General features: G+C 36.2%; 2 protein-coding genes across 2 annotated transcripts in view; one reads left to right on the top strand and one right to left on the bottom strand.

Moving 5' to 3' along the window:
* Positions 1 to 21,713, bottom strand: part of LOC137579186 (cytoplasmic polyadenylation element-binding protein) — a 352,744-nt gene extending 331,031 nt beyond the window's left edge. The window contains exons 1-2 of the mRNA XM_068292891.1: positions 21,698 to 21,713; positions 20,956 to 21,374 (exon numbers count right to left, since the gene is read on the bottom strand). The gene's annotated coding sequence lies outside the window, so the exon portion shown is untranslated. The remainder of the gene's footprint in view (positions 1 to 20,955; positions 21,375 to 21,697) is intronic.
* LOC137578803 (uncharacterized) lies at positions 1,369 to 1,899 on the top strand. Its single transcript, XM_068292385.1, has 2 exons — positions 1,369 to 1,683; positions 1,741 to 1,899. The coding sequence occupies exons 1-2, from the start codon at positions 1,369 to 1,371 to the stop codon at positions 1,897 to 1,899; spliced, it is 474 nt and encodes a 157-aa protein (XP_068148486.1).
* Positions 21,714 to 24,001: the final 2,288 nt, after the last annotated feature.

The raw sequence follows: 24,001 nt of genomic DNA, 5'->3' as shown, positions 1-24,001 counted from the left end.
CCACTCTTGTATATTAAACCTGGGCCAATATTTTTGAAAGATTTCAATGCTAACGAAATGCATTTCATCCTCTTGATGTCCTTTTTAATTTTGTTTCATTTAGCTCTTTTCACGAGTCACACGAACTCCACAATAAGCGTGGCGTGGTAGTTGTATGAACTTTTCCCTCGTTTGGCACCCATGAAAAAGTGCCACATCAGCGAAAGTCTGTTAACTTCCGGTTTATGGTTGCAGCAGCTTATGGAGTCATTTCCGTTTACGTCCCGCCCTTCGGCTGACTCAGGTTCCATTCTGGCTACCATTCATTCGGCTCAGCCAACCAGCCAGCTGGCGGTACCCGCAGACCATTCTATTAAATCATCATTTCATTTTGTGCACTGCGCTCTTGCGGTACCTTGCCGCCTCTCTCTCTCGCTCTCACACTCGCTTCTCTCCTTCGGCCGCTATATCTGACTTGAATTTTTTTTCCTCTTTCTCTTTTTTTTCAAGTGCTTCCTTTAGATTTATAATTAAGATTTGGTTAGCAGCAAATAGCGGAGGCTTCTCTCCTTTTTCTGCTCTTTGAATTTATGTTGCCCAGCGCAACTACTGCAGCTGCCTTCTCAAAAAGCTGTAATTTATCATATTTTAGCGTCAGTCTCTAACAAATTATATGGGCAGCTTGGACAGCATAGAGGAAAATTAAAGAAAGAACACAAAAAAAAAAAGAAAGAAAACAGAACCAAACGTAGAAGGAACAACAAAAAAAAAAAAAAACCAACAGCAACAAGAACAACATACTTAGTTACTAAACTTTGAAGGCAATGCAATTTAATTACGTTAAGAGGCCTTTTCCGGGTTTTACCCAAATCCAAAGTTGAAATTGTTGCTAAGAATTGATGTACAGATACATTTTGGGTAACCTTTATTCGATCAATCAAGGAAGATTAAAACACTCGGAGTCTGACTTGATCAAAGTTTCTATATCGATTATTTACTTTGGCTACTTTTTCCATGCTAATACAAATCGTCTATACATATAATTTACATATTTAAAATTTAAATGCGTTTCCATTTTTAATATTCTCCTAGGATAATTCAGCTGTCGATCAGCTGTCAGGCTTAACTGACTTTTATTTAACATTGTTTGGCTAATTGAACATTAAGCTCGAGTTTAGGTCACACAAACAAATAAGATAAAAAAAAGAAATCATTTGTCGACTAGTTTCACAGAGTTTCACTTGCTATTTAAATATGGGCCACAGCACACAGATCATCATCATTTTGACAATTATAATATTAAATATCACATATTTGAATGGACGTAAGGTAAGTAATTGATATTACAGCAAACTTTTAAATGTTTTAACAAAGTCTTTTAATTAGTCAATGAGTTCGTTACTTTTTCGCAAAGTAAATACCAATTTTGATCATAAATATGCCTCGGCATATGGCATGGACATAAGTGAGGATCATCAAACACTCAATATAACTTTGGATGTTATAAAGAATATTACAGTTGATATATGGCTGAAGGCTAGCATATTACAAAAGGAATCGAAAGCAAGTTATAGAGATATTTTCAGTTATAATATCAATATGTGTCAAATGATGAGCAGAGGCAAAAGTTTGAGTTTAATCAATTTTTGGCTACAAAATGTATTTCGGTATACCAATCTACCCATGCGTTGTCCCATCAAAGAGGTGAGTCTCACAAAATTTGAACGATTTGCAATTGTAATCCCTTTTTTTTTGTTAAAGGGTAACTATTATTGGATCAATTTAAAATCTGACAAAGAAACCATACCAAGTTTTGTGAAATCTGGAAATTTTCGCATTGATTCAATGATCTATATGAGAGAATGGCATAATGATTTCCTAACCAATACATCAATGTATATAGATATTCGAATGAAGTAATATTAAATTGTTAAACTTTGAGATATTGAACAATATTTGACATCGCACAACTGATTGGTTTAATTTTACTTGTCATTATGTTTTCCCAAAATTTAGAAAGTAATTAGACCAAATAACAAAGCAACAAAGTAGTAAACAATTATTCATCAAAACAGGCAAAGTGAAGTCGACTAAAAACTGTTTGCAAACTTTGGCGAAACAGAGAGGTTGCTCTAGAAAGATGTCGCCCATACCGAGAGTTCTTCTTTATCTATTGATTTTGATTTTCTTTATTGGCTATCTTGATGGGCGTAAGGTAAGCAAACCTTTTTCAAAATGTTTTTTATCTAAGTGATTTCTATTTTATTGTATAGTCCATGAGTGCTTTGTTGTTTCGCAAAATTGTCACCGCATATGGTCAAAAATATGCTTCAGCTTTTGCATTTGATATAAGTGAAAATCAAGAAACCCTAAATATAACATTGAATATTGTGAAAAATATCACAGTTGACGTATGGCTAAGGGCCAGCATTTTGCAAAAGGAATCAAAGACACATTATAAGGATTTATTCACGTACAACATTAACTTATGTCAGGTTATGGATCAAGGCAAAAGTTTAAGTTTGATTAACTATTGGCTAAAGAATATCTTCAGGTATACCAATTTACCAATGAGTTGTCCTATTCGAGAGGTAAGCAGGAATAAAGAAATCCTATACAATTATTAATTAATTTCCCATTACTTAGGGTAACTATCATTGGATTAATTTAAAGTCAGATAAAGAGACCATACCCGGATTCATTAAATCTGGAAGCTATCGGATTGATTCATCTATCTATATGAGGGAATGGCATAATGATTTTCTAACCAATTGTTCCATGTTTATTGACATCAAAATGAAATGATATGAAACAGTTTAAAATTCTAATTGGGTGTTTGGGTTTCTTTATCTTGAAATATATGAAATAAAAATTGATTTACTTTCACGCTTCAATGCTTTGTCACAACATTTGAAAATATCTCTAAAATTCTATTTGTTTTTAGTTTTTATACTAATCTATGAAATAATTATGATAATTATCAAACTGAAAAAGGTGTTATTAAGCAAATATATTTGTTTACAATTCAAATTTATATCATTTTGCCTAACAAAGTCCTCTATTTGACATCTAAAACTATGACCCATAACGGTGATTTGATTCTTCTACTAGTTATAGTAACCTCTACTATAAATTATTTAGATGGACGTAAGGTAAATCAAACAAAAACCACAAATAAACCACGCAATTCTTAATTAATTGACTTCCATTGAACAGGCGTTAAGTACCTTACTATTTCGTAAAGTTGACACCAATTTCGAACGCAAATATGTTGCGGATTTCAACACTAATATAGATTTTAATCAGGAAACGATCAATATGACAGTAAATATTATAAAAAACCTAACAGTTGATGTCTGGATGCAGGTTACAGTGGCACAAAAGGAATCCAAATTCAATAGCTACAAAACCGTCTTTGGGTTTAATGTAAATATCTGTCAAATTATTGGCAGAGGTAAAAATCTTAATTTGGTCAGCCATTGGCTACAGAATGTATATAAGTATTCCAATTTACCCATGAAATGTCCCATAAAACAGGTGAGTAATATGATTAATAACGTAAAACTATTTTGTATATCTATTTATTTGTTCTTAGGGTCACTATCATTGGATAAATTTTAAGCCAGAAAAGGATGTTATACCTGGATTTATTAAGACAGCAAGTTATCGAATTATTTCATTAATCTATATGCGAGAATGGCACAATGACATGATAACGAATACATCTTTGTATGTGGATGTTAAAATGAAATAAAATCCAAAATGTAAGAAACTGAATAAAGATAATCTTACAGATAAATGCTAAGCCATTAAATTAAAACCCTATGACTAAATATTAAGATCCGTTTCAATTAAATTGACCCCTTTATAGCTTTCCCAATGCAACAGTTAACGTAGACACTTAGGGAAACTAAAGTTCTGACTTCTCTAATTGATGGCTCTGACTTTTCATGAAATAAAACAATCATTTGTGTCATTTGACAGGACGTAATGATGGTCTAACAAATTGCTCTATTGAAATGCTGTGATAAGTTTTGTGCACGAAAAAATCTAAGCCATTGCAGTGCAAAGTGAGTTGGAATTGGCATTTGCTCACATTTAAATGCAATGAATCATTCAAGGGCTCAAATCTCCCAATACCAATTGGTTAAACACAATTTTTCACTTCCAATCGAGTAAATCGTTGCACGTGCATTTCGCATAAATAAATTAATGAGCTTTGCCAACACGGACACGCTCTCTGGACATGACCATGTCGCCATTGGACGTGAAGGGGCTGGTGCCCTAACTCTAGGACTGGCTTGCGACCAGTTGAAAAGGGGGTTCTTTTTTCTTCTCTTTTTTTTTTTTTTTTTGCGATTTATGCGAGTGCGGCCAAACTAAGCGCAAAATAATTTCAAACACTGTCAATAACAGTTTGTGTGTGTCCTTTTTTCGCTCTTTTTTTCACTCGACACGTTCGTATGCTCTAAGATTCTTGTCATTCTGCTTCTTTTATTTTATTTCATTCTTTTCTTTTTGTTTTTTTTTTTTTTTTGTGCTCCCCAACTCTTGGTCTTGCATTTTGCTATCAATTGCACTTCCGGTTTTGTTTGAAAATCAAAGAAGAGCCAAGCGCAATTTCTTGTATTTTTGTCGTCGAACATTGTCGATGTCTTCATTGAAACAAATAGTGAGAAAAGGGGAGAGTAGAGCAGCAAGAACAGAAGGGCTCCTGGTAACTGATGGCAGAGGTGGAGCTGCTGCTGATGCAGTTGAATCTCTGTGGCAGGGCAGTGTACTCAAGGAAATTGCCATCATTATACTTGTCGTAGTTTGTCGTACTTTTTGTGTTAAATAACGTTTAATGTTTGTTTGGCGTGAAATTGATTTACTAAATCGGTGAAAGGAAGTGTTTTAGCTTTTATACGACGAATGAAGTATTTACAGAGAAGAGATTGTTTCTCTTAAGCCAAGGTAAGCAATGACAAGAATAAATCCACTTGGATGGCTTAAGTTTAATCAATCAGTATTTGTTCAATAGTCAAGAGCTGAAAATCATCAGTTAAAAAAGGATTTTTGCATTTCATAAATTTCCATATTTCTTAGACTTTTTCCTAAGACCTCAAAGGGAGGTTTAAGATCCAAGATTATAAACTTCTAATGGCATTTAACTATTAGTGACTGTGGTAAGAGATAATCTATGAGAGGAATTAGGTCAATTGCAAAAAGCTACATATATGATAAGCTGTGTGAAATATTACTCTATCGAATGGGTTGAGTCCCTTGTTGAGTTTTCTTCAGCTTACTATAGATTCTTCACATTTTGTCTTAGTAATTAGAAGAACCTTTGTCAATACAAAGTCAATAACAGTTTGTGTTTGATGAAACTGAATTCAATTGATGGCAAGTCCTTTTTGTCAGACAATTCCAAATAATCAAACTAACAGACTAAGGAAGGCTCCATTATATATCAGATAGATAGTTTATGATCATATATAAGTGCAAGCAGGCGGAGGAATAAATTCTTTGACTTGTCTTTGACTTATTCTTGTGATATACTTTTTATATCTGTTAACATTAGTTTGCAGTTGTAATACTTTACGTTGAATTGGGCCTTGAATACATTTTTGTCATACTCTCACTTAACCAAAACAACAAAATGCCGTCAATTCAAAAACTTAAGACGACTTTACGACACCCAGCTCTGACTTAACCAAGCAAATTAATGAACAAGAGAAGAAGGCTGACTAAATGACTGACTGACTGACTGACTATATGTTCGTTCAGCACGTGGCAGGCAGACAAAACGAAACGCAAAACTTTGCTGAACAAGAGAAGTGCCTTCTTTTCTACAAGAATTCTTTTAGCCCACATGCATGCAACGCGTAAAAGACGAAGGCTAACAACAACAACAACAACAAGCGTCGCCTGCTGTTCGCTGCTCGGAATAATGACGATGATTTCGTTGATTTGAGTTGTGATTAAAATGCAGCATATAATTCTCGCTGTCTCCTCACAGTTTCACAGTGCTTCGAGCTTCGAGTACTGGCAGCATGTGGCAGCGGGCAAAGTTTTTCACACTTTTGTCTTGTGACTGTGCCAGGCGCAAAAATTCCTTGGAAAAATAAAATAGAAAAAAAGGGAAATATAAAGAAGAATGTAGAGAAGAAAAATTGCAGAAACCGCAACTCGTGTCGACTTGATGTTAGAATAATGAAGAGGCAAAACTTTTGCGCAAGGCATGTAATTTTTCCGCTGTGACAGCCGGCCCAGCGGCCCCCTTCCTCCACCTCCTAACCGGAAACGGAAGTTGTCATTCGTTTTGTGCATTTGTTAAAAAGTTACCAAAAAAAAAAAAACATAAAAACAACAACAGCAAGGGTGGATACGAAAAAAGAAAAGAAAAGCAAACCAAAACACAATGACTGCAAAAACTTAAATGAAAACTTCTGTTGCAGTTTTGTCGCTTCTTTTATTTGCAATACATATACATATGTACATATGTACATACATACTATATACATATACATATCTTTATCTACATAGTGTTTTAGGCCTAACACTTGAAATGTTTGCCTCTCTTTCCCCCCGCCTGCAGAGATAAATCACTGCAATTGGGGTTTGAAGAGGATCGCAAGGCAAATGGGTAAATGGGCGTATGGCCGGTTGGAGTTGGAGTTTGAGTCCGCGCGTTATAAATGCGAACAATGACACAATTGATTGGCCAATTACGTGAGCTTTCGGGGTGATTATGACGTTACGTACCGTTAGCCGAGCAGGACATCCAGACAGAGCAGCAACCAGCAACGTTTGGCGCTCGGCTTTGGGCCTCAACCAGGGTCTGGCCATAATGGTGCAACAGTGGAGCACAGAAGTGGCTGGTGGTGGTGATGTTGGGTAAAGGCGTGTGCATGTCATGCCTGGCTAAATTTACACAATTAAATGCGTGAAATTCGTTTGAATAATTGAGCAATTTTTCGGCGAATGATTCGAATTGTTGGAAAGGGCATAGAGCCAAAACGAGAGAGAGAAAGGGAGAGAGAAGTCAGACCTTTTATTTTATTTATTTATTCCTTTTTTTTTCGTCAAAAAAAAAGTATTTGTTTTAAAGAGTTTTTGGCATTTAAAATATCATAAATCAACATAATTGAATATGTTTCTTGCTTGTACATACAACTAATTTTCCAACCATTGAATATAGTGGCAATAATCTTAATAGATTAACAAAAAATTAAATGATTGAATCTAAATGTAATATCAAAAATCTAATGTATGAATTGTAGAACTTTGAATATCTTCTTTTTCCATGTGTCAAATTCGAATTTGATTAAAACTTTAAAAAATTTACTCGGTGTATTTGACTTTGATTTGTCTTGAATTATAAACTGAAATCAGTCATTAAATGCAATAAATCCTTTTTCGAATTAAACAACCAACTTTAACGATAGTTTCTTTATTAATTTAGTTCCTTTGGTTGTGTATTTGTTCTAATTTTTAATCATTAAAATAAGATTTCCAACTAAAAGAGATCATTTTGTAGTTCGAAGTTACAACTTTTAGTCTCTGCAATGGATTAAATTGTCATGCATTTCATTAACTCACATTGCTTCCAATTACGGCCTAAAGGCACTGGGGAGCAATTTGTTTTAGATATTTTGTTTTATGGAATGGCTTCAATGAAGCCATAAAATATGCAAGTTAACAAGATAAAGTTGCCTTAAAGTCGGGAGACTGTGAAAGGACTAACGAAAAAGTGGAGACGCAAAAAATGAGAGGCAAAAGCAAAAAAAAAAAAAAAAAATTCAGCGTCAACTTTATGGCCAATGGTCGAGATGGCGTAGAGGAAAGCCGCAGCTAATTTATTTGCAGGCTGGGCCATTTATGCGACAACGAGGACATTGTCCTGGCTCTCTGACCAAGCAAGCAAGCACTTCATTGTGCAGTGGCTCGTTGAAAACGCTGATTCAGTTTCATCATTAACCAGATTAATATGGCATGGCCTGGGCCCTGACAGCAGGACACAAGGACAGCACAGGATAGGATAGGATAGGATAGGACCACGACACGACACGACACTGTAAGCTGAAACCAGTGGAAAAACCCCTTTTTCTGGCTCATGGGTAAATGGTAATCGATGTGAATTTCGATGCGGATACCGATGCGGGAATGCAGAGCAGATGTGAATTGCGGATGTGGATGCGAATGCCACTACGAAATGCGGACACATTCTAGTCTGAAACGATGGTCAACGATGTGGTCGACACTTGAAGTTTATCGTTTTGGCAGTTTGTCGAGCATCACGCGGCACCAATGTACGAGACAAGTATTGGCCATGAATTTTTATGCCAAGGAGTGTTTTGGCTAATTGGTCTAACGCATTGTCCCGCCTAATTGAGCAAAGCCATGAGACGAGAATGAAGTTGCATATATGCAACATTTCAATTAAAATGCCCTGTTCATCAGAAGGGCATATGAAAATCTAGAGAAACTTTATTTCCATACATATTTTGTATTGACTCCCAGTCGTAAGAGAAATTCAGCAAGATTCGAAGAAAAGTTGTTCCTTTTATAAATAAGTAATAATTACATAAGTTCAACAATTATTTGTTTATAATATTAAGGCAAGAAAGGAAATAATGATTTCGTTAAATCTGCTTTGTATATCAATATAAAATAAACTACTTTAATGCAGTTAACAACAATTTCTTTGTTTGGAATAGCCATCACAGCCCTAAGTCCTGGATTTCGAATAAAGAAATGCATCACTAGTTATTTAACTAAAACAACAATCAACTGAAAATGATATTGTTTAATGAAATGCCTTAATTCGATGGTAAAAAACAAAATACCCCACACACTCACCCAAAAGGAATTGAATATTTATTGAAAGAAATCGTTTTGGTAGACTTTTTTTTATTCTGCCATTCTGTGTGTGTTTCGTTTTAAAACATTGACAAATTTTGCTTTCAGATTATGCGGCATCAACACCAAGCAAATGCCTTTGCCTTTACTCTGCCTTTTTTCTTATTTTACTTTTTACCATTCTCTTTGCCTCTCTGGTGGCGTCTTGCTACTTGATTGCAATTGCAGGATATTTCCGTCGGCTCCCCGTATAAGAATCCTCAAACCAAGAGTTTATTTAGTATCTCTGGCAGCAGCAGCAGCAGCCGCTTGGAATTGTGATAATATTTGCCCGGAAAAGTATTTACATTTGACTCAAAAGTTCGCATCGCCCTTCGACATCGAGGAGGAGTCGGTGGAGAAAGAACTGAAGCGGCGCAATCACAGTTTTCGACATTTTTGCGAAAATTGTATCGGCGTCGAAGAAGTTTGTTTTTTCCTTTAACATACCCTAACCAAGGATAATAGGGTATAATGATTTGCTACTCATGAAACAGTCTAACAAGCAAAATGGATTTACTTTTATTCTCAATCAAAGATTAGTTTAGAAAAACATATTTATAATTACCAAAATTTGTCCTGTCAAGCATATATGACATAGTAATTAAGGACATTTTGGGAGGAGTCTTTTAAACGTTCTTAACACAGTTTTTCTTAGATCTATGGTCAAAATTTGTAATTTATTGAACTAAAATCATGACTCGACTCCTTTGTAAAACCTGAGAGAGAGCATTACAACTTCGTTGTGCTTAAATAAGTTTTTTTGAAATCCTTTTTTTTTCCTCCTCCTCTCATTTTTGGCCGCTTATTTGTTTGTTGTTTTTACGCGAAATAAGAAAAGTTTTTATTTAAACAGACATGCGTGGCATTTCAGTTTTAAAGTTTTTTTGTTTTTCCACAGTTCGCTTGCCTATTGCTTATTTGCCTCCATTTTTATTTTTCATTTCTCCAAGTCTATCTACTAGATCCTCCCGTTTCCCAGGCTGCTCGAGCAGTCTAATATGAGCTTGAGTCGAATTGTCGAGTCGTTAGTCCAGGAAAAATATGATCTAATAAGCTAGAAGCACATTCTCACCTCATGCTTCTGAGGCCAGTGATAGCGAGATAGAGACAGGATACCAATTAAATTTCACCCGCATCAATAATCATGAAAGCAAAAATGCCTTAGAAAAATAAAATAACAACCAAAAATGCCACATAAAATGTAAGGGGGGAAAATTAAAAGGCACACGATATGGCACAGGCGGATGAATGGTTATGGAGGAATGGGAAGTGGAATGGGGATTCAGAAAAAGTGACTCTGGGTGGAAAGACTTGAAGTCGACAGGCGTGTAAATGATATAAATTCAATTTAATAAAATTGTTAAAATCGCAACGAGCAAACTGTGTGGAAATGCTTTTGCGCCCAGGTGAGCTGAAAATTGCTGTGAAATTTTTAGTGCCCAACGAGAACAAGTTCCTATGAGCGAACAAGCAAACGAACGAACGAACGAGCTGAGCGAACGGCGGAAGGCGGAAATACGCGTGAAAATTCCTAGCAATTATTTCACACAAAGTCAAGTTAACAGGCAGACAGAGTGTGGGCTAGCATGAGGAAAGGGGCGTGGGAAGAGGAGGTGGGGGATAAAAAGAAGTGCTGGAAGTGCTGCTTGTCGTCTCATCGTCTAGCCCAATCTTATTGTGTTGTCACTCGGAAGAGGACTAGGACAGACGAGGGCGTAGATGAGAGAGAGAGAGGAGGGAGAGAGAGAGAAAGAGATATGGATGAGTGACAGAGGGAAGAGAAACGGGGACCAGGACTTAACTCGACTCGACGACCCAGACAGACAGCTTCTCTTTAGGTTTTTTTGATAGCATTTTAAGCGGCTTGCACGGCGTCTCTTATTCTCTCGCCTTAATGTCACGATAATCGCATAATTTTCAATCTACTTCTGGACAGTTGAGGCAAACAGCAGAAGGATTCAGAAAAAGGAGTTTTACTCTGAGGGGAATATTGTTATGTGTTCCTGATGATGGTGGTGGTCTCTTTGTGTATCTTATTGCATATTATTTTTGTTAGAATAGTCTTGTTAAATTGTTTTTTTTTTTTTTTTTCTGGTTTTGAAACGGCTGCACGTGACTTTGCCTTTAATTCCCTTGAGTGTGAAAATTACTATTGTGAAAATTGTATTGGGCAATCATCCCTGTTGGCCAGCAGCTGTTGCTATTTGTAAAGAACACGCAAATAGTTTTAATTAAGGTCGTCATTTTGCTAAGCTTTTGATTCATTCAGGATAAGGGAAATATCATTCATTTGAGTTAGTTACTAGAAGAGAAGAACTCTATTCAAGTAACTCGATTGAACTCTATTGAAAAGAAATAAAAGGAATGTTCAAAATTGTTTAAAGGTTTCTTTATTTGATCTCTTTATCTTGTTGTTACACTCAAGGGCGATCTGTATTCTATATTTTCTGCCATCCACTTATCGTTTGAGTCCACCCACAAAGCACAATTAGTTGGGCAATCTGCAGCACTTATTACGCCAAAACCAAAATCCAAATTTCACCATGAACTCCAATTTACTCCGCCCACACTTCACTGCAAAATGGAAAGAAGGGGAGAGGGAGAACGACCATTAGGAGTTAGGGGCGGATGAAGTGCCCCCTATTGCTTCGCTTCCAACTTTCCTGTTCGCCCTCAACAGTTGCGGTTGCCTTCATGTCTCATTTAGCGACATTTCATTGTACTTTTGCACCGCAATCGCTTTTCCATTGTTGTAATACAATTTTCTTGTCGCATTTTAGTCAAGTTATTTTATTTTATTTTCTCCACACTCCGTTCAGTTCGCTCACATAGCCATCCTCTCATGCCTTTTGGGGTTTTTCCTTGTTTTATATTATTTTGTTCATTTTTTTTTTCTGAGTTTTCTTTTTTGTGTTATTTGGGTTTAGTCCGCCTAAAAGCATGCAATGTTTTGTGTCTCTTGCACAAAATTTTGTCCAAATTTTCCATGTGTGTGCTGAAGTGTTTGTAGGCGTGGTTCGGGACCCTATCTGGCACATAATTCAACCGCTACGAATTGCGGCTTTGTCTGCACTTCTTCTGCATATGCTGTGCTTACCCTCTCAACCCCTCTCACTCTCGCTCATTCGCTATCTTACTCAGTGTCTTGTCCTTTTCGGTTAGGTCCTTTCTCTCAAGATAGTGGCAATGCGAAGAAAAGGAGCCGCATATGTTTTATTAAAATGCTTGCACACTCATACATTTCCCTTTCAATTTGCAAACAAGAAAGCTTTGATTGTACTTTATGAAGTGCTCTTTCCATTCCCAAGCGCCAGATCATTAAAAATGCTTAAAACTTGGGCAAACAACTTACAAAACATTTGTTTTGTGGCTACATTTGAAGTAAAGTATGCATTGAAAAACTGTCAACATGAGTTTCAGCTGCTCATATAAGTTTTTAAGTAGAAGAACTTAACAAAAAGGTGAGTTTACAACTACTCAATCAACTAAAGGCTTGTTTAAAATCTTCTTCTTCTTCATGCTTATTACAATTTTTATCTTTTTCTATATGATATTCGTATGTAAAATAAATTACAGTAACTACAGAGAACAGAAAGTTCATTAATATTTATGGCACAGCATTGGAAATTCATATGAAAATCTCTTTTATATATGGGGGCTCACCCACTAAATATTTCCCTCTCTCTCTCTCTCTGTTCTTCTATCGTTTTTGCTTTTCTCTATAGTGAGAACAAAAGCAACCAAATTAATTTAACGCCAACGATGCCGCAACTAACAAAAAAAAAAGGAAGAAAATCAAGCAACGTCTGAAAGAAATCAACTGAGGCCAGAGATAAAGAAACGAACCCTCTCCCCCCCATTTTCACCATACCAAAAACAAAAAAAAAAAGTTTCTCTTTTTTCTCTTAATTTCAACAGCTAGACAAAATGGTGGAGAGCATACCAATGCCGCACGACTCAAGTTCCCCTTCTACCTATCAAACTGTTGGACCATAGTGGTGCACGTTGATGCCACACTTGATTGATTTCATTCTATATACGGCTGCGATTTTCCAATTACAAAAAGCGCTAAAATCAGCAGAAAAAATCTAACGATGGCATCAATCTCAACAAAATACAACTATAAAAAATCTTTAGATAGTCGGCCCAGGAGTCTATTTATCATTGATTTAACAATCAATATGATGAAGTTACTTACTTTAGTCATTGACAATATAGACCAAGCTATTACAAATATGTAAACCTTTTCAAATTCTTACTTAAGTTCAAGGAATACCGATTTGCATAATGTCAATTCTATTGTAAAATAGAGAATTTTTAATGTCCTTCTGTTTTTATGACTTCATTTTTTTGTCCCTTTCTTTGTCTGTGACACCCATTGTACATATTGATTGAAAAAAATCGCTGCCCGACTATTAATAGTGGCATATAAAATAAACTTAGACTATGTGGGCTGTGGACTTCTCGTGGGCCTGTGATGCGGTCGTTTTTTCTTTTCTTTTTCGTTTTGAATGAGGGGGGTTGGGTTGGTTCTTTCGGTGATTTTTCACAAAGCACAAAAGGCCGTGAGCCTAATTGCGGAAGCAATGCTCCGTAGAATTAGTTTTTCTTTGCCCCCCACGCTGTCTCTCCCTCGTGTTCTGTCTCTTCTACTTGATTTCAACTTTTATTTCCCTGCTGGCTGTAAAACGGCATCAAAATGGCAATTAGCGTTAGTGTTAAGACACTGAGTGAGAATGGTGTAGTACGTTTTTACTTGGGTCAAGGCTGTATTAATGAATTAACAACGGCCAAATGAGTTTTTGGACAACAATACAAATGGTTTCTGTACGGACTTAACTCGCTCCTATCCCCACGTTTCCTCATTCCTTTTTGAAGTTGCTACAGTTTATGTATAAAGTTTTTCGTGTACTCTTTTGGCTTGGAAAAAGTTTTGGTAATAAAAAGTCTAAAGAACTTTCACGTGTTTAGCATTTGAGAGAAATTTTTTGTTATTTTTTTTTTTTTTGGTTTAATTCTTTTTTTTTTTTGAAGGGGAGGTGGTCGAAAGGCAATTAGTCAAGGATGAAGTGGAAACTGTTTCCATGCATTTTGTGGCATTTCGAGGTTTTTCTGTTACTAAATGCTGATGCATTTTACGCAATTTGCCGAATCAAAATGCCGTTAAATTGTACTGCAAAAGCATAACAAATTGGATGCTGTTTTCCTTTTTTTGTTGCAGGCGCGTTTTTCCAACGCAATGATCAAGTGTCCCCTCCCACACACACACACACACATAGACACAGACACTGAATGAGAGAGTTACAGAGTCAGGAAGAAGGCAAGTCAAGCCTTTATCGCCAGTACCGCATACCCAAGACCCATTCCAAGTGAGATAGCTGCTTTTGGTGTTTTTGGCCTGGCAGCATCGTTAATGTCATTCTAGCAACTTCTTGCTGTGCCCCGTGCCCCCTCCCACCGTAGCGAAGTGTCATAGTGCCATGTGGCATGGTGTGTGTGTGTGTGTGCCATGGCGTGGCGTTTCTACTTGATATATTGTTATCATTTTAACAATGGAAATTATTTCATTACATTGTTTTTAGGTGGCATTTTATTATGTTAGACAATGTCTGGGTCTCGTTCTCTCTATGGAGAGTGTATTTTGTGCAAGTGAATGTGACAAGCAGAATGTACATACATCTAAAAGTTTCAAAGATGGGGAAAACTTTGCGGTGCAGACTTAAAAAAAAACAACAACAACAACATTGCATTTTGCTACTTTGAATTATCCCTAGAAAGTTATATTTTTGCTATGGTAAAGATTTGCTTAACACTTCTAAATTGATTATTGTGCAGGAAATTCTGCCCAAAAAAAAGGAATCAAAAATGTTCTCATGTCACAAGTAAAGTTTTGATATTTTTCCATTCATCTAACAAGGTAGTTGTAGCATTTCTGTGTACGCTAGGAACAGTTTTTGTCTACTTCACTGTTTCATTTGAAAAATGTATTAAATTATAACTAAAATTATTGAAACATTTATGAATTTCTATGCCTCAGATATGCAATTTTTTGTCATTTTAATCTAATTGACCAAATTGATCACATTTTCTGCAATTGTTGTTTACCTGGCCACGTGTAAAGCCACATAAAAGAGAAAAAAAAAAACTCTCAGTGGCATCTAAATGCTTATCTATATAATTTGACGCCTATTAAAAACTTTCACTGACTAAACAAAATGCAAAGCGGAAAAACGTTTTGGTCTTTCTTCTGGTTTCTCCCTTTCTTGCTCGCTCTCACTCTCTCTTTGCCAAATTTAATAAATCCCTGAAAATTCACTTTGAAGTTTTTCATTTTGCAAACTACGCTGAAAATACGAAAAAAACGAAAAAAAGAAAACCCTTGAAGCAAGAGAGACACATACAGATACAGAGACAGATACACTTATAAATGCGTATTTATATCATTTGCATTTAAAATGAAATGAAAATCAGACCAGCATAAATAGAGGGAAAGAAACGCTGAGCCGATATACCGAAATTGTATATTTGGACATCATTAAAAATGCCACATTTGAATGAATACAAGGGAGGAGTAGAGAGGCTAGAGCTGAAAAATGGTAGCTGGAGTTGGAGTTCATGTTGAAGTCGAAGGAACACAAGACATGACAAGCAAGACTACAAGTGGATGACGAAAGTAAAGTCCTTTCGTCGTTTTGCTTGATATGCATAAATGTCAAAGTGATTACAATGCAGAGCCCGCAATGTGTTTATCGTTTTGTCATATGCTTCACTGCCCTGACCCAAACCGCTCTCCATCTCTCAGTAACCTTCTCTATCTTACCTTCTCCCTTTCTCTCAGCTCTCAAGTCGTTTGTTGGCTGGGGGGAAGGGAGGGCGGATGGCACACAAAAAAAGGACATCTTCATCTCGAACAGAACTCTGTGAGCTGTGAGTGTGACAACGCCCTCATTCATTCATTCATTCATTCGCTCACTCGTCGTTGCTTACACGCCCATCGAGCACAATATCTATTGCCACAGTGGTCGAAATGTCTTTCAAAAAACAATCAAATCAATTGATATTTGCCTTCTTGTGAATGAAACTATAGAGAAATGAAAAACATCTTTTACACTTTCAGTTTTTGGGTTTAGTAAGTTTCTTAAGACCTTTTTGTTTTAGTTACTGTTTCTTCTAAAACCTTTATTTATCTTCGTAGACTTAGTCTAGTGCCACTGTACTAAATTGAAGTTGGGTTATAAAGTTGAGTTGTGGCACTGCTTTGTGTGCCTTACGTTGAAATGATGTAAGACGCAGGTGCGCTTATTGACGCTCGGTTGCACTTCGTTTGAGGGCAAGCCGAAAATCTCAGCGACAGCAGATCAAAGCCAAAGAGGATACTTGCCCTGGCCTCATGCTTATCCTTATCCCCGGACCCCTCCCTCTTATCGCTCGCTCTCTTTCTCTCAAGCACCCAATTTTGGGCCTTCCAAACTGTCTTCGAGCGCCTTTTGCATAGAATGGATTTTGGTGTTGGTTTTGGAGTGGTGCATTTCAATATTTTTCGTGTAGCCACTCGAAAATCCTTTTTGGTTAGAGCCACATTTTATGGTGGCAAAACAATTTCCGGTCACAGTTGTGTGACAAGTGCCCTTAATTTCAAAATGTTTTTTTTTTTTTGTTTTTGTTTTTGTTTTGTGATTCGCAAGGACTTTAAAAATCTCTGCGTCTAGCTTTTTTCTCTCTCTCTCTCTCTCTCTCACTATCTGTTTCTTTCTCATCAGGTTGCATTTAAATAAAACAGCTGCAATGTAACCATTTCTATGCTGATGATACTCGCTAACCGTCTTCTGTCTACCACCCAAAAAACACTTTGAACTTTTTCAATTTTTAATGAATCAAAAATGTTTTCACACATTTTGGCACACCTTTTCTGTCTTTTTCTTGTTTTGGCCTTCATATGAGGTGTCTGTGTATTTGTGTGTGTGTATGTGTGGGCGCTATACTCGTTGATTTCCATTTACTGTGGAAGTAACCAACAAAAAAATGTTTTGTCAACAGCTTAATGAATCGACTTTTAAGTACCCTGTTCATTTTGAACACAGTTTTGTATTCTAAACACATTGAACTTTTCGAGAGCTTCACATCAAGAATTAATTCATTTGTTTTTGAGGCTTTCAGGACTTTTTATATTGATTTCCTAAGTTCTTAGCCTGTTTTAAATACTCTTGTTAGGCTTATTAGGTTAAAGGGTATCGATTACAAAAACGAAAGAGCGAGAGAAACAAAGAGTTCATCAGCAGTGAGGTTAGGCAAAAGGCTGAGAGGAACTGTAACAGAAAAAAAAATCCTCACCTATGATCCACAGCCATGTAATTGAACTTAATTCGATTTGAAGCGAGACAAGTTTTTTCCTCAACAGCTGCACAAGTTCTCAAAGGGCCACAGACAATGTTCCATTACATTTAAAGGCCATAAGAGATGGAGATCAAGTTTGAAAATGGTTTTGAGACAATAAAAGAAAACTCATTTTAAAGCCATGATATTAATGGACTTTACCTATGACAATATGAAACAATGAAATGATTTAGATCTCTCTCGACATTTTGAAAAATGTTTATGGGAATGCAGAATACAAATATTGGTTTTAAAATATAATTATTTATATAACTAAACAAGGTAGAGCTTATTTAACTAAAAATATTATATTTTACAGTTACTCAAAGAGACAACGAGATTCTTGTTAACAAAAAAAAGGAAAGAATATCTTAAGTAGAATAGATTAAATGTATCTTTTAGTTTATTATTTCTTTGCCTAGTTTTTTGATTAGGTAGTTTTTGAAATACGTATTAGCTTAAGAATCTTATGTCCTTATTTAATAAATTTACTTGATTTTATGGATATTTATTCAGAAAAAATTGATTCGTCTGGGAGTTGGAGTTATTTATATGAAACTGATTTATAGAGTTCTTCAACATCATGCTTTTTGTTATGCATTTGATAACCTTAACAAATTTTAACCCCACCGCACACACACACACACACACATACACACACACTCTAACTTGAAATGCTGGTTATGGCTACACCTTTCCATTAAGTATCCTTCTGCAAGGAGTAAGTAGTCTCGTGGTCAATTTTTTCGCATATGTTTTCATTTTTTTTTCTTTTCTGTTGTATTTTCTCTCTTTTTGCCTGCCTCTCAAGTGGTGCACTCAAGTACAAGGCAGCTCCCTTGCCACACACAGCAACAATGCATACACGCACACAACATACACACACACACACACACATACATACAACATGCTGCCACATACAATATACAACAAATTTTCCATTTGGCCAGGAAAAGCACTTGAAAAATACAAAATAAATATAAAAATCAACTCAACTCAACTGCACCCTAAGGCTAACAAGTTCATTTTTCTGCCAGTCAGCCACACAATTGCCTTAAAAAAGGGAAAGACAGAGAAATAAAAGAGAGAGAGAGAGAGAAAGGGATATAAGAAAATATGAAATATGATTTGATTTTACAATTACAGCAAAGATGATTGCATGAGAAAAATTTCATCCACAATTTTTTAATTGGCAACCAAGCAAGGACCGACAGCATTTAAAGATTTTAGCTCCAACAATTTCCAATTCATTGACAGAGCAGCAGACTTTAGCCATAAATCTAACAAATCCTAATGGTTAAAATGCATAGAAAATGCATTTCTTATACCCTTACAATGGCTAACAAATGTAACTTTCCCATGGGTAACAAAAGCGACACAAATTTATTTTTCCGCTAACATAGTTTGTCTTAATATCAAAATAAAGGGAATAGATACTTTTTATATAAGAACGAGAGTATAGAATAATGGAGTTTTTACAGTAAGATCAAAGAATAAGTAATTCGAAAGGATTTTCTAGAATCTCCAATTTATAAATTCTATAAGGGTATCAATAAGTTCAATTATCTAAACGTGAACTTTAAAATTCTTCAATACCTTAAAAGGCTCTTTACCTCATTCTCACACTTTGGCTTTTTTCCGTTTTCTTCTACATTGTCTCATCCAGTGTCTGTTGGAACAATGTGTCCTTGGCGCTTGTCGTCGAAAGCCTGAGCAATATTTTTGCATTTTGCAATATTTTTTGAGAGCGTTGTTAATTTCATGGCTCAATGGTTTGTGTGTTTGTCAAAGGAGGACGACAACCGACCGAGCGTCGACCGACGACTTTGAATTTATTTGCCATGTAAAGTTTTACGCTCAACGTAAAAGGAATCGAAATGAAATACCCCTTTCCCCTACTAACTGATGAGGTTGAGTTTGGAGAGGGTATGAAAAATGTTTACGCATAATTTTGCATTTGCTAATCGTTAACTTTTTTAATCATTTCCGCACCTAGTCGTTTGTTTTATTTTTTCCTATTTTATTTTATTCCATTTTTCTTGCGTGCTTTTTTTTTTTTTTTTTTTTGGTTTTTTGGGTGAGCATTCTGCGAAAAGCAGATAATAAGCTCTGCTTAAATTAAAAACTTTGTTCACAAAATTTTTCTACCTCCCCTTTTAGCACACTAATTGCAATAAATTTGCGTTAATAAACTGAGAAAATTGAGGCGAATTGCCAGCAGGCATTTGGCCAAATGGAGCATAGTTAGAGTCTAGTCTTTTGCCCAGATGTTTGGCACTTTAGCCAAAAGTTTGTATGTTTTTTTTTGTTCGCCGTCCAAACAAACGAAAAAAACAAAATAAAAGTAACCAAAAAGCAAAATGAATTTTTGATTTTAATTAAAAATTTTACACAAAATTTTGTGGTTGGCCAAATCAGAATTAATTGAACAAAATTTTAATGAGAATTCTACAAGAAAGTTTGTTAAGAAATTTATCTAGCTAAGTGCCACTTGATTTTAACTGATTAAAACCTGTCTTCTTATATTTTGAACTAGTTGTTAATTATAATATCTTAACTTAAGATTAATTTTGTTTTGATCAAAATAAATATAATTATTGTATGAAAAATGTTTCAATATATTGGCCTGCCTTTGCCCTCTATTGCTGAAACAATTAACGCCTCGTTAATGCAATTATGTAAAGTAATTACGCAATTATTATATGGCTTTTATTTAATGCAATTAACAAAACAATAAAAAAAAAAAAAACTCCTACCGAAGAGTGTGGAGAATGTTCAGAATATTGAGCTGAATCTGCAGATTTCCCATTTTGGTGGAGAACCCCTACAAAGTTGCCTAACGCAGCAGAAATGCCCTCAAATTCTATTCGCTTCCCTTTCGCACTCTTTCTCTATTTCTGCCTCTCCCGATATCCTTTCCTCTCATTCACACGTTGGCGTGTAATTTAGCTATTAAATCCCTTTTCCATTTTGGGGGTTTGAGAGAAAACTCCAGCAATTGGTGGCTCGACATTGCCTGTGGGCTCTGGGATTTTCGACCTTCTGCGCTTTTCACACGTGCATGGATCCACACACACATTCGTACATACATATGGGTAGAGGAAATGAATTTTTTGGTATGGTAGGTAATGGGTTAGGGTACTTGAGAGGGTGTTCGCGGGGCTGAGTGTGCGGGGGGAGGGGAGGAATTGTTGAAGGCACACTTGCGGTGACCAGGCAGAGTGCAGGCAAATTTGTGCAAACGCAACGGAAACGGAAAATGTTCTATTGGTTAGCCCTACAATTGTGCACTGTTCCCAAAAGTAGGCAATGAGTTTTGTTGCGGAAGTGTTGTATAGGTATGCCAATTAGAGATGACACTGTGACACAAAAGAAATACAATGGCACCCCTAAAATTTCGTCATATAATCCTATTTGCTTAGTTATAAAGGTCAGTTGGAAGTTTTGGTATTAGTCAACATATTTATGCTAAAATCTATAAAAAGTAGTCAGAAGAAGTAAAAACTAACTAGTCTAATCATTTTGTTTCATTAAGCAAATAGCAAACTAGAAAAATTAAACTGCAAAGATTCAGAATTTATTTCAGTTAAACATTTCTTAAAGAAGAATATTTCACAATGGAAAGAAACTAAGAAAAATGTATATAGATAAAGAATCATATATTTAAAAAGTTTTGTAGACATTTTCCTTCTAAAACCTTCTTAGTTAGAAATTTACCTCCAATTTGAATCCAATTGCACGAGCTCATCCCTGGTTCAATTTGGGATTTTGGACAGTGTAACAACGTTGCAACAACAGCTTGACACACTCGAGCGTAAAATTAATCGTGGCAGTTTCCCTCAAAAACTGTAGTTGGGGGTCGGATAAAGGGGTTTTTCATTTCTTTTTTTTTTTTTTTTTTTGGTTTTCTTGTTTTATACTCGTATTGGTTGCTCTGCATTTTGGGGCTGCTCATTTTTCACGTTTCAATGTGGGAAGCTCGGCTGCTGGTCATCTTTATTGCACTTTTTGCACTTTTATCTGTGGCGTATGGAAATTTCTTGTACGTATTTTCGACCAATTCATGTTTTTTTCATTTGGAGTCCTTGGGGTAGCATCAACATTTAAATTATTAACTTAAGCACACATAAATAAATCTGAAATAAAATGCAAAAATAAAAGGAAGAAAGTACAGAATTATATATTGATCATTTACGTTTAATTAATGAAGACGAACAATTTATTCATATTGTGTGTGTGCGGATTTTGTTTGGTTTACTTTAAAGGTTGTCATTTAATATTCAGTGGTCTCGAAACTTTGTCTAAGGTTCAATTGGCTGGAAACCGCAACAAATTGTCAAATGTTAATTTTGTATACGAATGGCATAGATTTAAAATTGTTAAGCAACCAAATAAAATAGTCTTAAATATCAACAGAATGTATGTAGAAGAAGCTTGTTCAGGCCAATCAGCAATTTACCTGCCTTTTTGGCCAGGCAGCAATCCAATTAGGCCACACTTGGCATTCCAGACCATTATGATAGTCCATTCTGTCCTCCTCCCACAGCCATGTATGTATGTGCCCTCAACCCATCTCAATGGTTGGTCATTTGCACTGCATTGGCGCATTTTAATCTCTGAGCGGTGCGAGCAAAGGGTTTGAGGTTTTGAGGGTTGAGGGCTGAGGGCTGAGTACTGAGTCGAGTCAACCGCACAGACAGACAGCAGCAGACACTGACAATTAATATTCAAATTTATTAGCCACCTATGAACCGAGTGTGTGCATTATCAGCAGGCACTTGAGAGGATGAAGGCGCTTTGCAATGGCCTGGGCTCAAATGGAGAAACGACAACAGCAGCAGCAAACGAAAGCTGTCTAAAATAGAGATGGCAAGTAATCACAACTATCGCTAGCAAACTCAATAGCTGCTGCTTAGAAATAAGTTTAATATATGTAGACTTTTAAGTCAGCAAATATTTAGATAAGTCTTTATTTAAAATACGAGCTTTGGCAATAATATTTCATATGTTAAGATAATAATATTTACCCTTTTAGTTAGACCATCTCTAGAACATGCCACCTTTGGTCTATCATAGTCCCAGCACGCACTACTTACTGCAGCGACTGTCGTATGGCCAGAATGGGAGTAAAATCGCAGAAAGTATAGGCGACAATTACACGTTGTGGACCTAAGGGAAATATTTCAACGGCTATGCTCTGTCAACATCCTTACCCCTGAATGCGTTCATGGCGCTTAATTATTTGCATATGATTAGACTTAATGGTCGAGTGAGTTTCAACCTGCTTTTGTCTTTGTCTCTCTCTCTCTCTCTTGCACTTTGTCTCTGTCGCTCTTTGTCTATGTCGCAATCTAACTGTGCTGTTACTGTTGGTAGAAGGAGCAGGTAATCACACAACACAGGCTACAGCTACTAGCCACGTTGTGTAATTGTTAATGATGATTAGATTCAATTTAGGGCATCATTAGTTAGCTGACGAGGCTACAAACCCCATTGTCTGATCTCCCCAAAGTCACTTTAAATTTATGCCAACGTCGCAACTGACAGAGGAACAGTACGACAGGCAGTTAGGAAAGGGAATAGAGAATGTGGAGAATGGTGATGGTGTTCGTGTTGGTATATGGGTGGGCCACCATGAGGTTAAGCAACTGACCCAAGCCAAAGTCCCAAGTACAAGTGACTGCAACGTGACCTAAGGCCGCTACTCCTGCTCCTGCTTCTGCTGCTGTCGAGTTTGAGGTTAATTTTGCAAAATTGTCGAGTCAACGGTTAAAACCTTACCCTTTCTATGCTCCCCCATGTGTGTGTGTGTGTCTATGTATGTGCGCCTGTATGCAAATGTGAGGCATTGTGTGGTTTTACTTTTGCCGGAAAAGGAGTCATCGCTGGTCATCTTGCGGACGGTCATAGAAACTGGCGTCCATTGTGCGATTTTAATCACCCTGAAAGCATCGACCAACGGAAAAAGTCAACTAATCGTCGTTAGTGGTGGCTACGAAATGTTAATTGCTATCGAACTATAATTGGATTGCATGCAGCAGGTCTCAGCTCTCTCTTTCTCAACTCTCGTTTCGTCAAAAGCTCAATTCATAACTTGATTGGGCCAGCCAGTGTGTGGTAGTGTAAGCCAGCATCATCTCTGAGACAAGAGAAATACTTAACCACGGACAGTTATTAGATCCTCTTGAGCTTGTCTGCTATCAATCAGCTTAAAACTTATTTATAGTCTCATTTGTTCTGGCAATGCATTTTGTTTACATTTTCTTTGTTTATTTTCAATAAATTTAATAACTCATTTTTTGAAGTTTTAATTAATCATGGAAAAGTAATTATGTATATGTAAATGCAGTTATGTTGTCTCTGGACTTAAGACCACGAAAACTTATGAAATGGGTTTTCCGGGGGAATTCTTCTTTTGGGCTTACATGGAAAAACTTTGGGTAAAATTTTGATCTGACTGTATTGTTTATTTGATTTACTGTTCGATCTTTTCAATAAATTGTTCCATACTTTCACCATTTTCTTGGCCTAATAATGTCCCTAAACGTTTTCCCATTGGCTTTTCACTCCCATCCGCCCACTAAATTGCACTTGCTGCTATTTGTTACCGTTATCGCAGCTCTAAAACATGCCCGTCATTTTTGTTTTCCGTCTCTTACCTCCTGTATGACTAAAAACCCAAAAAAAAACATGCAGAAACACAATCTAAAAAACAAACAAAATTTAAAAAACCAAAAATATAAAAAATTCTACAAAAAAAACT

This window comes from Drosophila tropicalis, unplaced genomic scaffold (genome assembly GCF_018151085.1).
Source record: "Drosophila tropicalis isolate 14030-0801.00 unplaced genomic scaffold, ASM1815108v1 contig_694, whole genome shotgun sequence".
In the NCBI taxonomy this organism is placed as follows: domain Eukaryota; kingdom Metazoa; phylum Arthropoda; class Insecta; order Diptera; family Drosophilidae; genus Drosophila; species Drosophila tropicalis.
The sequence above is the reverse complement of the archived record's forward strand: the minus strand, read 5'-3'. Positions and strand labels throughout refer to the sequence as shown.

Excerpts from the sequence above, each read along its gene's own strand:
- LOC137578803 (XM_068292385.1), top strand. The coding sequence starts at position 1,369 with ATGAGTTCGTTACTTTTTCGCAAAGTAAATACCAATTTTGATCATAAA. Across the intron at positions 1,684-1,740 it reads TGCGTTGTCCCATCAAAGAG|GGTAACTATTATTGGATCAA; the intron begins GTGAGTCTCACA and ends TTTTTGTTAAAG.